We start from the raw sequence: 18,322 nt of genomic DNA on the forward strand, positions 1-18,322 counted from the left end.
GAAGTGTATGATGTCTTTTTCGACAAAGATGACACCTTGTGGACTGCCGACAGGTATACACGGAGTGGCCTGGGTGCAAACAATTAAAACATAGCCGACTGGTTTGGACAAACTTACGCCGTTTTTCTACATCCTCTTGGGCAAACATCTTACAATTACACAATTTATGTTCTGGGTCAGTACAAAAGGGACAATTAATTACATTGTGAGTGTTGGCCACATGCAAGGCCGTGGCATTTTTTTGCTTAGAGTTACATTTACTAATATTATTCGAATCTAGACATTCTAGAGCTCTGAACCTATTTTCTAAAAACTTTCTAAATTGTGTCATTTTTGGCAATTCATTGGTACCGTCGTTAATCAAGGTTTCCCAGAATTTACGAGATTCTGGGTCAAGTTTTTGGCTGATAATAAAAATCACTAATATATCCCATGAACCAACGGCAACTCCCAAGTTTTCAAGTGCATGTAAACATTCATTAGTAACATCAAGTAAGTCTTTAATGGCACTTGAAGACTCTATGGTGACGCTCCTTTGGTTCATAAATCGTTTTAATATACAATTGGCCAAAAACTTTTTATTATTATATCTACTCTCTAATTGAGCCCAACAAGTTATATAGTTATCAGAAGTGATGGGAATATGGCGTAACAATTGCTCGGCTTCTCCTTGTAAATGGCTTTTGAGATAATGGAGTTTTTGTACATCGTCCAAACTTGAGTTATTATGAACTAGTGACACGAACAGGTCTCTAAAACTAGTCCACTCGACGTACTTGCCCGAAAAAGTTGGGATGTCAATCTTAGGTAGGCGTACACAGGAACCTTTAGGTTCAGTGTTTAAAGATTGCGTTGTCGGCGTCGTCGCCCGCAATTTAGCTAAAACCCCTTTCAATTTCGATTTAAAATCAATATAAATCTCCTCAACTTCATCGAAACAATCGGACTTATAATAAGCAGACGATTCTAACTCTTTGTCCTCTGATTCTAGAATGATCCTTTGATGAGTCTCTTTGAACGATATCCAACATTCCTCCAAATTATCCAAACGCGTTTCTACATATGACAATGTTATTTTATCTTTAGACTGTTTACCAAAATTTGTTCTATTTTTAAGTATTCTAGTTTTAAGACTATCCTGACACTTTACTAAGCGATCCATAATTAACAATAAATGAGAAAATTATCTTAAAATAATACACTAGTACACAATGAAAGTTAATATAAAATAACACTCACACATTGACACTTCACTGCTGTCCCGTTGTATAAGATGGCGGATGAGGAGGTGCTCTGCTCCCCCCGCTGCTCTCCAGTTGTACTGCCTTGGTGATGCTAGTGCGGCCTCTCCGCACTAACTGCTGCCCGAACTCCGCTGTCACTGTCGCAGGTTACTGAGGAACTCGACGTTGGGGCGTGGCGGCGTTTGTCCCTTTTTATTTTTGCACCAAGGAACTTAAAGGTGCATTGCCAACTGTCCAAGACGCCAATATCCGGCGATCGTAAGGACCATTTACAGAATCCCAAAAAACCCCGAACAGACCGAAGCGGTAAAATAGAACTTCAGTATCGGGTGAATGAGCCAACTTTATTCGTCGCTTGTCGCAAGCGCATAATAACAACGCGGCAAACCTATAGTGGGCACTTAAACAGTACAGCGCCATCTAGTGATGAGTTGTAAAACTACATTTTATTAGCAATTTGCTTTGCAAGACATTAACAAAGCCTTTAACACCAGGTAGCGGACTCCGTCAGTGGCTCGGCCAAAGCAGACAAAAATCCCCCAACATGGTGTCTTAGAAGTTTGTGCCTCTTAAACAGTGCCTCTCTCTCACTCCTGTTCAGGACACCGCCAACAAGTGTTTGTTAATTTATTTGCAAAAATCATTGGACATAAAAAATGTAACGGCAATACAAAAATATACATTATTTCCGCATCAAATCGGAAGTATGCGAAGTAAACGTGCGTGAACGAAGCGATTTTTGCTTATTTATATATTGATTAGGCTTATAGAAATAATATGCGATACATAAATATAATTAAAAAACACTCCTATTTTGGACAAATAGAAAAGTTATAGGTCTATCTAAATTGGTATGGTAGCAGCTTTTTTAATCTATATATACATGTCATAAAATTGGAGTGTCCGTTTGTAATATTGAAATTTGAAATTGAAATTGAAATTTGAAATTTATTTATTGAAAACAGATTAACAATTAGCAAAAGAAAAATTCCAGATTTCGGGAAAATTATTTATTTGCGCTGCTGATAACGAAAATCGCATTCAAAATTTTTATGTCTGTCTGTTTGTTCCGGGTAGTATCCGTAACGGCTGGGCCGATTTCGACCTGACTTTCACTGGAGGGTAGCTGATATGGATAGGCATGTTATAGGCTATTTTTTTTTAAATTCCGAGCTGTCAAGACGGCGTAACGGGTGGTTCAAATTTGCGCTAACGAAGTTTGCGGGCGACAGCGCGTACCAAATATATCTTGGCCCAAGGTCACGCCACACGACATTAAAAGTTTTGTTTTGCGCAGCGTCTAAGTTAGAGGCCACCAAAATAACTTTAAAACATACCTAATGCATAAAAGTAATGTTTATTTAGCTCGAATTACATATCTTTTAACAGGATATCTAGATTACATTCATAAAAATACTATCTGATGATAATCTTATCTGGCAATAACCTGGCCTTCGGATAATAGAAGTGGCAGTAGGCACGGTAACAAAAACAATCGACTAATCGCAGGTCGGCATTTGTTTTGGTATGATAACAGCCCTAATCGGCCTACATGCAATAAATTGTAACGTATTTAAGATTGTTACGAAGTCTTTGTGACGTCGAAAAAGTTGAATTATAAAACCCGGTTTCCACTAAGACATTCGACACTAGTGAACTAAGGTTCTTAGAATAAGTAGGATAACTTCTAAGAAAAGACGGAGGTCGTTTATTTCTTACTTAATATAAATGCGAAATTTAGATGGATAGATGTTAGAGTTTGTAGCCTAAACTAATAAATGGATCTGGATGAAATTTGACATAGATGCAGAGGTTAGTCTGGAAGAACATATAGGCTACTTGTTTTTGTTTTTTCAATACGCGGACGGAGACACGGAAAGAAGTCACTAATGAGATGATAGAAAGGGATAAATTGAGTAAAAAGGAAGTTTGTGATAAATATTTTCTTTCAATAATGCTAGTACGTGTAAAGATAAAAACGGCTACGTTGCTATATGAATATTACCGCGTCCCTGACCAAGTTATTTTGAATCAATAAGTACTGAAGGCTCGCCACGTTATTTACCTTAATTTCCAAAAGGTCAGGTTATATTTAATGGCGTTACACAAAGGTTTGTTTTATGGCACACTAGCTTTGGTCTTGAATAATAAAAAAACAAAAGCAAGTAGTCTATGTCTTCTTCCAGACTATCCTCTACATCTATGCTAAATTGCATCTAGATCCGTTTAGCAGTTTAAGCTATCAGCTAATAAACATCCACCGCTATTAACTTACGTATTTATATTAGTAAGATTTCGCTATAATCTACATATATTTTAGCACTATCTACTCTAGTTAGTAATAAAAAAATACACTAAGAAACAATCTGTTTCGTATACGATATTCGACCCTAATAATCGTTTGTTATACTTTGGTAACATTTAATGTATTGTTGTAGAAACTGCAAATGTGCGGCACCGAGGAGGAGATGCGTGAGGTAGCTGGCAAGATCTGTAGGAACTACCTTCACGGAGCATGGAAGAGCGTTAAACCCAAGGAGCTAGTCTTCAGGCGTATCAGGTTACAGTCTATACTAATGTTATAAAGAGGACAGATTTGTATTTTTGTTTATATATAAATGACTCAAAAACTACTGGCCTGATTTTTTTGACCAATTAATAGCTACATTATCACTGTAAAATATGTTTATGACAATTTTTATTTCCAAGCGGACGACGACGCGAGGAACAGCTAGTAAATATAGCCTCAATCACTCAAGGATAATGTAGCATTGTAATGGTGAAAGAATTTTTTAATTAGTTCCAATAGTTTTTAAGTTTATTTGTTACAAGCATACAATTTTATTTTTATATTAATGTAGAATAATTTGTTAGGTTAGTAGATAGTTAGTCCAAATAAAGTTAGGTCTTATCTTAGAAAAACATCCAAACATACGGAACGGAAGAGTACTTAGGTAGCTTTTTAAGTATCAATTATTCGTAATTAACATTTCAGTTACTAATGAGGGAATCGACCTTTAGACGCAAATTCCCCTTAAAAACATCACATTTACAAGAAAACATCAAATTAATTCATTACAATAACGTATCTCAACTCAAAGAGGATAAACAAGTTGCTTGTAAAGGCATAATCAACAAGAGTGCTGTAAAACCAGCCACAAGTATAACAAGATCCAAACTTAATTCCGGCTCGCTTAACCAGCGAGTCTTTATAAAACAATGTAGGTAACACTGTTGAGATTGTACTCCGCCCTATACCACTGTTGGTGTATAGCGCCTCGTTTAAAATTCCGAGCTTTCAATATGTTTGAATGGTATTATACATCACATCACATTTATACCACATTCGTTGGAATGTAACAGACATTTTCTTTGCCTTTGAAATTCAACGTGAAACGTTTGCTGTTGTGTAACATTTTATTAAGCGATATAGTAACAGTAATGAAGCCAAGTAAATTATAATAATTAGGCTTGAATTGTTTCGTTGATATAAACTTGGATGTGACGTCATTGAAATTATATGGAGTATAAATTCGCATGACCTTTGACATTAACCTACCCAATTTTATTTTACTCCCAATTTATGTTTCTTTACATTTTATTTATATTTCGTTTTTTGTTGTTAAGACACTAATGAGTGATTTCCGAATTACTTTTAACCATTCGATAGTGCTTATGGTTCGATTAATTCATAAAATGAGGGTTCGAACTACGTAAATTAAGTTTTACTCCATTGAATCTCAGGTTAACTTCATATTGGTGAGTCACTTGGGTAATGATAAAAGAAATGGAAACTTCAGAAACCCAGCATAAGAACCTTTGTGGCACTATTTACCGAACCATAATACGTCCAGGTTCCAGATCAAATTTAAGCTAAGCCAATAATTATAATTAATTTTGTTTATCTAATGACTTTTATGATTTGATTCAACATTCACTGAACCGGTTATATCTGGTTCTAAGGCCGCTGACATTTGTACTGTGTTATCGCCATCATAGCGATAAGTATGCGTTTACTAAACAACACATATATCTACATGTAGTAAATTTACCTTTATATTTATACAATATTTAAAACTAGCTGTTCCCGTGCGATTTCATCCGCATAAAATTATGAAAATTTTATTTTATTCTTTACATGTGTCAAATTATCAATTGCAAATGTCAAAATGACATAAAAAGATGACAAACCATGGCAACCTTGTTTCCTTGATGTTGGCAGCAACTTATGGTCTCTTTCCCACATTAGAGTTTTTCTCCAAAATATTAACCCCTAAGTTTAATGGCGGGAAAATATATAGCCTAAAGCGTGACGTAAGTGTAGGGCTTTTTAGTAAAAAAATAATAATTCAAAAATACGCTGTAATTGCTGACATCTTAGGCAACAAAGAAGTGTGTGTTTACGCTTTATTATAATAGTAGAGATATAACTTAATATTTCAAGAAATAGATAAGTGATTTCACTTCAAAACTCATCTATTCTGAAATATTAACTAACTTTAGCCCTTTACTGCGACAGCGAAAAATAAACTAAACAAAAGCCAGTAGCCCATAGTCTGCCAGATCATCATCCACTTGTCCTTATCCCTTAAGGAGGAACAGCACAGTATGTGCTGCTCTCCCATACGTCTCTATCAGCCGTCATATCTGAATCCACTCCTTTCTTAAGCATATCCTCTTTCATACAATCCATCCATACTTTCATCGGTCTTCCTCTACCTTTGTAGCTATCAATCTTAACACCTTCTGCTTTAACATAGCAGTTTAATTAATTTTAATTTGGCATAGCCTGCCAGATTTAAAAGTATGGATGGATTGTGTGAAAGAGGATATGCTTAAGAAAGGAGTGGATTCAGATATGACTGATAGAGATGTATGGAAGAGCACATACTGTGCCGACCCTCTGTAAGGGATAAGGACAAGTGGATGATGACGATAGCCTGCCAGATGTTCTACATATAAGTCAAATTTCATAGATCCGTTCTCCAGTTTAGACGACAAACTCTAACATCCATCCATCTAAACTTTTGTGTTCATAAAAGTCTTTTGCTCGCATATTTAGCTTGACATAAGTCACAATAAATCCCACGATATTTAAACACCTGTAAAAATTAAATATGGTAATAACAATGTATGAAATTTGACGTTCTGTTTACACAATAGAAGCGTACAATAGAAAGCAAATACAGTCTTGTTATCCGTTTAGAATACTACGTAGTTTAGTCTGTTTGAAAACATTTTAACGGTAGGAAAAAAACGTAAACACAGTCTTGACCTTGTGCTGGCCGTTTTGTTTACTCTGTGGACGAACTTTTTTTAAAGCGAGCGAAAAAGGTTTTTATGATTTTATTATTTTATTAAGTGACGTCAGCAACTATGAGAGAGGGGGAAATGTTATGTTAAACTGCTAAAAATGCTATTTATTTACAGAAAACAGCTTTTATATCTTATTTGTTATAATCTTGATAATATTAAAAAAGCAAAAGTTTAGATGGATGGATGTTATTGTTGATAATGTTGTCAGAGCGGCACAACGGATCTCGATGATATTTGGGACAGATGTAGAAATTTACTAAGTTTTTTTTTATTATTCCAAGGCACAAGGCAAAAGCTAGTATGTCATATTCAACCTACAATTTCACTAGAGATTTAAACTGGTTGGCGTCATTAAAATGTGCACGCTTAACCTCGTTCAGGGCCGAATGTAATGGCCGCTAACCCACGCCTTTCCGAGTGCACTTTGTAGCATTGAATCATTTTTATATTTGCAGAGTTGCATTAAATTTTAAATGTATTACGTCAGAGCCATGTAGAGACAAATATTTTGTGTACCTATTTCAGTAAAACGACATGGAAAATCCTTATGTGTACCAGCGGAAGTAAGCTCTAGGCTTGTGTGCATATCCTAGGATAATGTTCGAATGGCAGGATTCGAACCTTCGACCACGTGATCAGAATTCCCCTAAATATTAGGCTACTGGCGTTTAAATGTTCAACACCATATTGTGTATTTAGTTATGAGTGTGGAAGGTTACATCCGTAAAGGTGGACACAGAAAGAGATGGATGGATTGTGTAAAAGGTGACATGATCAAAAAGGGAGTGATGACTGAGATGACGTATGATAGAGTTATGTGGAGGACAAAAACCTGTTGCGCTGAACCTACGGGAGTAGGATAAGGAGATGATGATGATGACGACGATGTTAAACCGGTAATGTAGGACACTGAAGCCGATTTTACCTTGTAAAAACGTGGCATACAAGGAAAATGTGCATATCTCGTACAATTGTCACATATTTATGTATTTTTTACTCGAGAATACAGATAGTAATGATAATGTTTTGTAATATTATTATTATTGTATGTAGGACATTGGAAAATTACTGACGATAAGATGGTAATCGTAAAGTACAGTCGCGGACATCTGCGATGTTGCACTAAAAAAATGACTTGTTACTTTCAAGGAGACAAACTACACCTAATGTTATAAACCAATTAGGTAGCAATGGGATATGCAAACCACAAGGTAATAATAAAAATTAACAGTGTATCACTCGCCTATCTTTTTTCGTACATATTTAGACGCTGCGTCCCATTTGGTTATAGTTCCGCATCTTAATGTGTACAAAACCTTTTAACTATTGTAACTTTAAAGGTGGAACAGCGCTAAACGTCCTGATTGTACTTGATATCGTGAACAAGAATTGAATGAATGATAACGAACGAATTGTTTTAGTTGGCGCTTATTGATATACATGAAAACTAAATGGCGATATACTTATGTATTTATTGTACAAAAACAAAAAATAGATACTATTTTACTCATCGTCACCTCCCTTACATTATCATACTTCCGTAGGATCGGCGGACCGGATTTTCGTCCTCAAAATCCGTCCGTTATCTTAGTCATCACTCCCTTGTTGTTCATGTCACATTTCACGCAATCCATCCATCTCTTTCTAGGTCTACCTCTATTGATGTACCTCCACACTCATACTATTTTACTCTAAAAGTAGTCTAAATGTTTAGTTGGAACTTATTTGCGTTACCAATTTTAAGATTACTATGTAAATGAGCTATGTAGCATTTTCACTGGTGTTCCGCGACAGTACGAGTCTCAATAATTTGTTGGGAAAAAGGTCTAACAGATGAACAGATTTGTTCTGTATAACTTAGAGCTCGAATCGATTATGTTTGTTATCATTTTTTTTTGTCAACAGCGGTGGTCTATCAAATTTCCTCTACTACGTGGCGTTACCCGAAAACGCAACAAAGCTTGGTGGCGGCTACCTGATGCGAGAGACCTCACCCGACACGGAGCCGGATGCGGCTGGGATAAAGTTCCCCGGCAAGTCTATGGGCAGAATAGGATCTTTCTCAATTGAGGAGCCTACAAAGGTTAGCTTGTAGTCGAAGTTGTCTACCCGGTCAAATGTCATTTGACTCTCACCAAAGATCAAACTACTACCGCTGCCAGATTCTCCGACTGTACATATGTAATATGTTCACCAGTTTCTTGGAAATCAGGATTTTTCCAATGAGAATCTTACTTCTTACATTATAAATGGCTTAAGTTTAGATGGATGGATAGTGTTTCTTAGATTTCGTAGTCAAAACTGGTGTACAGATCTCGATTAAATTTGACATATAGATGTAAATAGTCTGGAAGAACACATAGGCTACTTTGGTTAAATTCCAAGCGCTTGTTTGCTGTCGTAAGCGAGTATTTTCAATAAATACCGATTCGTTTTCTAAGTATACTCATAAATGTATAACAATTCCTTGTTAGAACTAAGATAACATACGCGACGTAATCCATACAAAGTCACGTATAAACATTTGTACATGTATGTTGTCATGCAAACGTTACCAACTTTATAAATCTCAACGTAACTAAAACTTGAATTAACTAGGTCTCGCCCGTGATTCCGTTATCGTGGAATTTAAAAAAAAAAAAAAAGTGAGTACCCTATGTTGTCTTTCAAATTTCATCGAAATCCGTACAGTAGTTTAGACTACAAACTCTAACAAACATCCATCCATCCATTTAAACTTTGGCATTTATAATATTAGTAAGTATGATTTATCTGTTATTTAGTTGAATAGCTAAACTTTGTTGAATGTCTTATGCAGCTATAAATTTTGATTTTTTTGTAACTAAAACTTCTTACTAATGGATGTTAAAATTTATCTCCAGAACGGTAGACGACCAGACGAATAGATCTTGATGAATATTTAGAACATAATCTCGAAAAACAGTTGTTTTTATTTAATTATGCTTACGGAGTCACAGGCTAAAGCTAGTCTGTGTGTTTAAATGTTATCTTGTTATAGATTGCGTGTTATGTTGCAGGTTTTATTAAGAATTTACGGTCAAGTTCACGGCGAACGCGCAATGGACGCTATAGTTACGGAATCCGTCATCTTCACATTGCTGTCGGAAAGACGACTGGGTCCAAAGTTGCACGGCGTCTTTTCTGGTGGCAGAATAGAAGAATATATACCGGTATGTATAAAAATGGTATATTCTGTAATAATATACAAGAAATTAATGATAAAAAATAATGTTGTGTTTTTGTACCGCAATAGGGAATGTTTATTGTGCTATCTTTAGCCAGAACGTGTAGTACTAACCAAAAGATGGCGCTGTAATTAATGATTGTCATCTATACCATTGATCTGTATAAATAGATAGGCGATAGCGTGGAAATGACTGTTTTACTACGTTTCTACTTTAACGCCTGTTTTATATTACTAACAGTTAAGTCTATCTCTATTAGCTACCGTCAGACCTGAAATGATAGAAACAGAATACGATGTTTTATATCTTGTCCTTTTTTAGAGGTCAATGTTTTGTGTTATATTAGTAGGAATATAATTCTTTTAACACATTAATAATTATTGTATACTTCAGGCGCGTCCTCTGCTAACAAGAGAATTAGCTGAGCCGGCGCTGTCAATGAAGATAGCGGAGAAGATGGCTGCGATCCATTCGATGGACGTGCCTCTGTCCAAGGAACCCAACTGGCTTTGGAAGACGATGGCCAAGTGGCTTCGCACTGTCAGGAGTGAACGTCTCACCAAATATGCTGTTGGAAAGGTATACAACCATAGATAAGTTTTACACACACATTTGACTAAACTATCGCACAACTGTTGTGCGATTGTCGGTTGTTTTGCAGTCAAATCAACTATTTAGTTGCACAACTAAAAATCGTTGTGCCCATCTCCATATAAGATCATAAGAATCAAAGCGAGATTTATTTGATAAATCTATAAATATTTTTCTCTTGTTCTAGAATGAAGACGAAGAAGAGATCATAAAGCGCTTGAAGACGGTGGACTTTGAGAACGAGATTGAGTGGCTCAAGAAATTCATCGAAACTATTGAATCTCCTGTTGTCTTCTGTCATAATGATCTGCAAGAAGGTGAGAAGAAATATCTCATTCTGTCTCTCTCCCTCTCTCTCTCTTTCTCTGTTGCTCTTTTACATACGAATTTTTTTGCACAAAGTGGCTTCTAACGATTTCTATTAACATATGAATGTGTGAATGTTATAGACTATATTTTCTGCACTAGTAGTCGCCTGTGACTTTGTCCACGCTGTTTAAAAAAAACAACCACATAGGGTATGTGGTCTTCCAGACCATGGTCTGTATTTATGCCAAATTTTAACAAGATCTGTTAAGCTGTAGATAGTAACAAATATCCATCCATACATACATCCATCCATCCTCTCGCGTTTATAATGTTAGTTTGCAATATTCTGACAATGTCGCGGGTAACCGCTAATATTCCATTTGACAGCGGATAGTCAGATAAATATTCTTTCAGGCAACATTCTACTTCTTGAAGACCTCCAGACGAATACTGATGATGAGGAGACCACGGACTACGTGCAGACGTACAACGTGTCCCAGGAGAAGCAGGAGAAGCACGCCAGATTGGAGCCCTTAGCGCAGTTTGAGGACACCAGCACTTCGGATAGTGTCATCAGTCATATATCTGATAGCGGGGAACCTAAATTAGTACTCATAGACTTTGAGTACTGCGCTTATAATTACAGGTGAATCAACTAGCTTTTCCCCGTTGCTACGTCTGCGTGGAATTAAAAAGTAGCCTATATGTTCATTTTTGCCAAATTTTATTATTCCGTTCAGTAGTTTAGGCTACAAATTCTAACAAACATCTAAGCTTTTACATTTATAATATTAGTAAGATGTAACGTGTTAGAACATTGCCATTGAACATTGCCGTGCGGCTTCATCCGCATGATTTAAAAACATTTTTTGTACATTTTGTAAAACTTACATTTGCAAATGTCAAAATTAAAATCCTAAAAATACCCTTACTATAAGTTGAAAATTTAAAATACCATGGCAACTTTGATTTGCTGCTATAAGCTTCTAGTTTCGTTCCTTCCTCGCTTCGAGGTTTTCCTAATTTACTCACCTCTTAAGTTTAATAGCGTGAAAATGTATGTCCAGACCAATTTTTATCTTACTATCTTTAATGGTCCTTCAAGCAAGATTTTATACATTATTTAATTTGGATACATATATTACTTTAATTAGTATATAACTTCAGGTTTAATTTTGGTTTTCCACTTTGAATAACATTGATATGAAAATTTACTTATCTAGCGTCTGTATGTTTGAAACTTTTTATAACTACCTATGATCAAGTAACTGTAATATATTTTTTTTATACCATAAGGTGGCAAACGAGCAAGCGGCCACCTGAATCCGCTAAAATGGCGAAGCGACCGCTGCCCATACACATCCGCAATTGCAGATGCGTTGCCTACCCTTATACGACGGAGGAGAAGCCGCACATAAACAGGGATATTTCCCCTTTCTATGCATCTCCTCCGCCGTCAAATCCACTTCCCCTTCCCATCCTCTCCCTATAAGAAAAGGGTGGTAAAGAGAAAGGGACTTTAATTAAGCCTCCGGGACCAATTAAGAACAACGCCATCTATTGACCAAGACGAGTAATATGGTTGTACAATTTTAATATTGCTATTTAATTAATGCATTTATTAATGTTTAATTCACAGAGGCTTCGATATCGCGAACCATCTCCAGGAATGGGCTTATGATTACACGAACCCTCAGACTCCCTTCTACTTCGAGAACCAGGAGAATTGGCCCAATCTAGAACAAAAGGTCAGTTAAATTGTGTTTCCCAGCTTTATTGGTGAATATGGGATAAACGATCGCTTATACATATATATTATGGCTAGAGTGATCTTGCAAAATATATCTATGGTTGAAGAATAATCTATGGTTGACAGATTTTTTGCAAATTAAAAAAATGTACTGGAGTCTATGGTTTTTCAATAAATTGATATTTACAATATCACTCTAAAATCATTGGTTTGATCATATTTTTAAAGTTACAGACAAAAACAACGGCCAAAGACCGCTAAGGTTAGTTACAATAACATTCATGCAAATTAACTTGATTAAAAAAAAAGACTATGATCTATGCATGCTTATAAATAAATTGTTTTCTGGTCATATTGCTTGTTTGGGGGGAAATTAACCCTTTTAAAGGGTTTGAGGGTTGAACCCTTTATGATTAGACATATTTTTGAATTTAGGATTTTTTTTATTGATACCAAATAACGTTTATAATTTTTAACCTACTATTCTGGTTATTGTCTTGTTTTTAAATGATTTTTAGATTTTTTCACCTTATGGTCATTTTGACCATACTTTTCATACGAAATGAAATTTTTGAAATCATAAAAATTGTTTTATTTCTCAAATGTACGAACTAAAATGTTTGGAAAAATTGCTTTTTTATTGGATTGGTTCCCGTCATTACGCAGCTTGTGTTTGTTTTTTATGCTTAATTTTTAGCGGAGGCAGCGCCTTGTGTCTGCTGGCTGAAGGGACGCGACCTTTGCCTTTTTGACGACGATTGTGTAGGGATGACAAAATGGCCGCCGCCCGCTCTCGGTCGAGTAAAAGTACTTTACAAAAGAGAGTCCATTTTTATATTATATTAAAATGCCGTTGATTTTTCAGCCATTTTGTTTTATTAATCAATTATATTGTCAATTTTGATGTTTTTTTAATAATTTTAAATTGTTAATATAACCAAATAATTTGGGCTGATTACTCATAGGCATATTTAAATGTTTTTGAATAGTTTTCGTCAAGCATTGAACATAAAAAAGTTTTGAGTAGAAATCAATGGAAATAAACACAAATTAGGTTTAAATCTGGTTTAATAAATATTTGAATATAAATAACTACAGTAATTAAAGAAAATTACTACACGTTCAACATAACATGAGACGTTGGGTACAATGACGTCAGCGTCGTGCAGAAATGACTCCTTACTTGCAATAGTCTGGATAAAAAAGTAGTACATTATTACGCTATTATCTACATATTTCAATATGCAATAAAATGATTTTAAAGAATTTAAAACAATGTTTGACGAAATTTTGTGTTGTCATTAAAAAAATTAAAAAAAAATCATTCATAACAAAGGAAAAAATTGTTTAATTTATCTCAAACATTTCTTTTATTATATTCTAATACCTATGGAGTATGTAAACATAAAAAAATAAAAGCACTTGACATGAATAAACTGTTAGTAAACCTTCTAGAATCTTCTATACAATGTTGTAGGAGATATTCATCAAGGAGTACTTGAAGCACTACTTCACCAGCCCTTCCGAGGAGAAGGAACCCTCCATAGATGACATCAACCAGCTCCTCACCGAGGTGGAGGCCTTCGCCCTCGCCAGCCACCTTTTCTGGAGTCTCTGGTCCATCGTTAACGCGTCCAAAAGCCAAATACCTTTTGGATATTGGGTAATTATAATATTACTAATATTGTTAATATTGTTAACTTAAAAAAAAGTAAGTTGCCTATGTCTTCTTCCAGACTATGTTAAATATCGAGTGTATATCGTAAAAGATTTAAGAAATAAAACGATTTTTAACGGAGACATGTGTATTGAAATATGTACAGAAAAAGAAAGACGATGAAAAAGTGATGACGTCGACAATGTATTCTAATTTTAAATAATTTAAATTCTTCTTCTTTTCTAATGGCTTGAGACCCAAAAACGTAAAAACTCCTTGAACATCGAGTTTCTTCTACCAATTTAGACTACAAACAATAATAAACATCAATCTATCCATCGAAACTTTCGCATTTATAATGTTACTGATGCGAATGGTTGTATGGATGGATGTTTAACACTAAATGAATACTTTGATGGGTTTAGCAAGCTTAAAATATAATAAAACCTACTTTAAAAAAAAACAAGAGAAAAAACATTTTTTTTTCGTAATGCTGAAGTACTAATTTAGATCCACTTTTCTTTTTAACCGACTTCCCAAAAGAAGGAGGTACTTAATTCGTCTGTATGTTTTTTTTACGTAAATACATTTGTTTAGAAAATGGTAGGGCAACTAGATTATTTCAAGGCGACGCTTATGGGAATTATCCTCTTAATGTCTCCACCCCCGTTGATTAAAGACGACACACCTTCGATCACCGACCACATCTTCACCTTCGTCTAGGTGGGATAGTGGTCAAGCGCTGGTTTTACAATTGAAAAAAATACTAAGAAGTAAATGTTTATTTTCCAGGAGTACGGTCTAACCAGGGTAGAGACGTACCTTCGTCTAAAGCAGGAAGTTATAAAAAAGGAAAAATTCGGTTTCCCTCAAAAGAGGAAAATATGTGAAGTCGATATATGAGAGGGTTGCAGCGCGCTCAGTATAGGCTAGTGCTATCCCGCTCTAACGGACTGTGATGCTCGGGGGAGAGGGGGACGGACGATGTGCGACATTCGTGTCGGTCAACGAGGATGTATATAAAACAATAAAGTGCAAGTACTTTAAGTGTTATTTAAAATTGGGTGTATTATTGAACGTTTTCTGTGATATGTGATATTGAACATCCTGTATATCGATTGCTCCTACGTAAATATATTTGAAATGCATATTTTATAATTTATCGATTCGATATCGCATCTAAAATGATGTGTTCTTCCGGCTCGAAGGACCATTGAATTATTTTCACTGTTTTAGAAGAAAATAGCAAAAAAGTCCTGAACTGAATAAATATAATTCTATAAAATTTAGTTTTATCCATAAAAAAAGTTGAAAATACGATATATTCTACGGATTCGCTTAATTTGGCCGGTGTTGCCGCATTTCTTTACTTTAAAATTAACAAAAGAATCATTATTTATCAAGTTATGACTAAAACAAGGTGAAAATAACAAAATGAGATATAATTATTTACATGGGAGACATCGATTTGTAATTATGTAGGTGTTTTTTTCTAATCACTTTTTGTATTGGAATATATAGAATGATTTATTTAAGTGTTCTTTTTAAATTACAATGAATAATTTTATTAGAATTTGTCACAAATATACACGTTTTCGAACATCCTGTATAGCCAGCATTTCTATGTAACGATCCCTATATATTGTAAATATACATCAATACAGAAAGTGAATAAAATCATAAGAATAATAATAACCCTGTTAAAAAAATAATTTGACATAACGAAATAATTAAGTCGTGTAATCGAATATACCAAAACAGGTATTCCTAGAAAATAATCAAATATATGTAAAAATATAATTAAACAATTTCTTATAAAAAATTCAATTACAGTACGATTAAGTTATCTGACCCGGTGGGTAAAACAGTATAAACTGACAGCTCATAATCTGTCAATGTCAAAAATGACAAAACTACTGTATTTGTCTCCTTTCTTTTATATCATTTTATTTTCGTTCCCGTAGAGTTAAAAAAATAGTAAAAAAGCGTACATTGATAACGTAGCTTTTTAATGGTGAAAGAATTTTTGAAATCGACCAAGTAGTTTTTGAGTTATTTCAATACATACAAAAATAATTTTTACCTTTTATAATTTTAGTAGAGATATTTTAATATTTTCTGTCAACACTTACCGCGAAGTCTCACCGGGCCAGATAAGCATGTCGCACTTTAAGACGACCAAAGTGTATTTTATAATCGCTTCATTTTGAATCTCGTTATATTTGTACAGTGGTCGTGATTTTTTTTTTTAAGTTAAATAGCTATTTAAAGTTTATATTCTAACGCACAAGACTTTGGAAAGCTTAACTGTGTTACATATTAAATAAATAATAAAAAAATGTTATTTAAGAGGCTAAAAAAATCATTTCTCACTTCGATTTCTATAAAAAAACACGTGAACACTTTTTTTCGTATCATACAAATGTTGAAAAAAAAACTGCAAAAATTAAAATTACCCAAATATTAAACCACTCTCTAAATAGTCGGGTGAAATTAATTAAAAATTACTGTGTTTTTAGCTTTTTATATGTCATATTGTCCAATAATTTTTTGGTCTCTTTCTAAAATGAACGTTGCTTTTGCTACCTCATATTGGTGGCTTTATGTAAATAAATTAAATCAACTATATGTATTGAAATCTTCCTAATTTCGAAATGCACTGTTTTTATTGAATTTTCAATGGTGTTAAACTTGTATTAAAATTTTCTTGTCTCTGGTTTTTCAAAGAGTATTTAACACATACCAACATTGTAAAACTTTGTTATGGTAACCCTAATATTTGACATATTAATGTAACATTCCCAAATCTTATTGTATCCCAAATGTTTTGAAATTCCCTTCTTTAATATTTATTTAATCTATCTGAGCTAAAAACGTGATTACCCACGCATATCCTTTGAAGCACAATATTTTCTAAATTTTAATATAACGCGTGGTACGAAGTGCCTTGGTGTTGCCATAATTGGTGCAAAATTGGCATTTAAAAAAAACTTTTGGGAAGTGTTGGTTTTTTGATCAGCCTGTATATAGATAAGGAATGCGGTGCGTATTAAGAATAAAAAACATTCCCTTTTTAAATACGTAGTTTATATGTGATTTAAATTGGACTTAAAAGTAATGATTTGAAATTGTTAAATTAGTACTTATTTTGCTTTAACAGTCAATAAAGATGAAATATGATTTTGTATATTTAGTAATAGTACTTAAAATTGTTGTTTTTAGATATATACGTAGAATATCAGTCAACATGTGCTTCAGTGTAACTTACATGACAAAACATTCTGTCTACCTTTCTAGCTCGCAGGCGTGATGTTGGAACAGAAATTTTTATTGCAGTGTAAAATGCTTAAAATTTTTAAAGTTACCATGTTTGACTTGCTTAAGAATAAGGCTGTGTAGTTTTAACATCAAAAATAAACATTTAAAACCATCTATCGAATTGTTTTATTTTTCAAGAAAATACTTTCCCTTGGTAGCGGTATTTAGAATTTCTTTAATACTTAACTGCAAAAATCGAAATATTAAAGAACCCTTATTGCTATTTCCTAACCAAAGTTACCTAACCAGTTAGGAAAAGAGGTTTTTTTTCCTTGTTTTGGTAAGCTGTGAACAGAATTATTTTTTTCCACTTTCGTAATTGATAGAATGAGTTTATTTTTTCAGTGGCCATATATTACTATTTTTTCTTCACATTTTAAAATCGGCATGATGATAAAATTAGCAAAGTGTACCCACCCTAGCACAATAACTTTACCGGTTACGAAAGTGGAAAAAATATTCCGTTCCCAAACAGCAAAAAAATTCATTTTCCCCTAAATGGTTAGGAAAAAGTTACGAGAGGATAAATACAAAATTAATAAAACATTATGTGTAATAAGAACAATTTTATTATAATACAACTGAAATAACATTATGTCGACTTTATCATACACTAATAATTTACAAGACATCAACTGAACACGCTAATTGTTGTACCATCGCGTCTGCGTAACTCCAGCCTCAACACCTGCACCTGTAGATAAAAATAATTCACTGTCAAAAACAAGTAAGAACATTCAAAAGAACTAGAGACGTGCAAAGAATTGGTGAAATAAGTTCTAAGTTATTGCAATTTCTGATTGATTTGAGAGTATACAATTTTTAAACCTATTACTAAAACTTCTAGAGTTGATGTCTCCACCAGCTGCAGTGGGGGCGCGGCGCTAGTGTCGCGGCGTACCTGTGCGCTAGAGGAAGTGCGCGGCGACGC

The 18,322-nt window shown here is 34.3% G+C and overlaps 1 protein-coding gene and 1 long non-coding RNA gene across 7 annotated transcripts in view; one reads left to right on the top strand and one right to left on the bottom strand.

The window, feature by feature from the left end:
* The window catches only part of LOC106101643 (choline/ethanolamine kinase), a 27,979-nt gene extending 12,644 nt beyond the window's left edge, over positions 1–15,335 (top strand). For 2 of the 6 annotated variants that reach the window (XM_013280943.1, XM_013280945.1), the window contains 9 exons: positions 3,683–3,804; positions 8,466–8,643; positions 9,599–9,751; positions 10,160–10,345; positions 10,545–10,674; positions 11,081–11,312; positions 12,306–12,414; positions 13,894–14,079; positions 14,866–15,334. In XM_013280943.1, the coding sequence (XP_013136397.1) occupies positions 3,683–3,804; positions 8,466–8,643; positions 9,599–9,751; positions 10,160–10,345; positions 10,545–10,674; positions 11,081–11,312; positions 12,306–12,414; positions 13,894–14,079; positions 14,866–14,976 (1,407 nt within the window). In that variant the 3' untranslated portion in view covers positions 14,977–15,334. Of the gene's footprint in view, positions 1–3,682; positions 3,805–8,465; positions 8,644–9,598; positions 9,752–10,159; positions 10,346–10,544; positions 10,675–11,080; positions 11,313–12,305; positions 12,415–13,113; positions 13,459–13,893; positions 14,080–14,865 lie in introns of those variants that run through there. The other 4 variants (XM_013280947.1, XM_013280944.1, XR_001225529.1 and 1 more) reach the window with 3 other exon arrangements.
* Positions 15,336–17,942: 2,607 nt separating this feature from the next.
* On the bottom strand, positions 17,943–18,322 carry LOC106101636. The gene is made up of 2 exons (XR_001225527.1): positions 18,293–18,322; positions 17,943–18,085 (listed from the first exon to the last, which is right to left on the bottom strand). It is a non-coding gene; the product is annotated as an uncharacterized LOC106101636 (long non-coding RNA).

Source organism: Papilio polytes, unplaced genomic scaffold, assembly GCF_000836215.1.
Source record: "Papilio polytes unplaced genomic scaffold, Ppol_1.0 DF823969.1, whole genome shotgun sequence".
Taxonomy (NCBI): Eukaryota; Metazoa; Arthropoda; class Insecta; order Lepidoptera; family Papilionidae; genus Papilio; species Papilio polytes.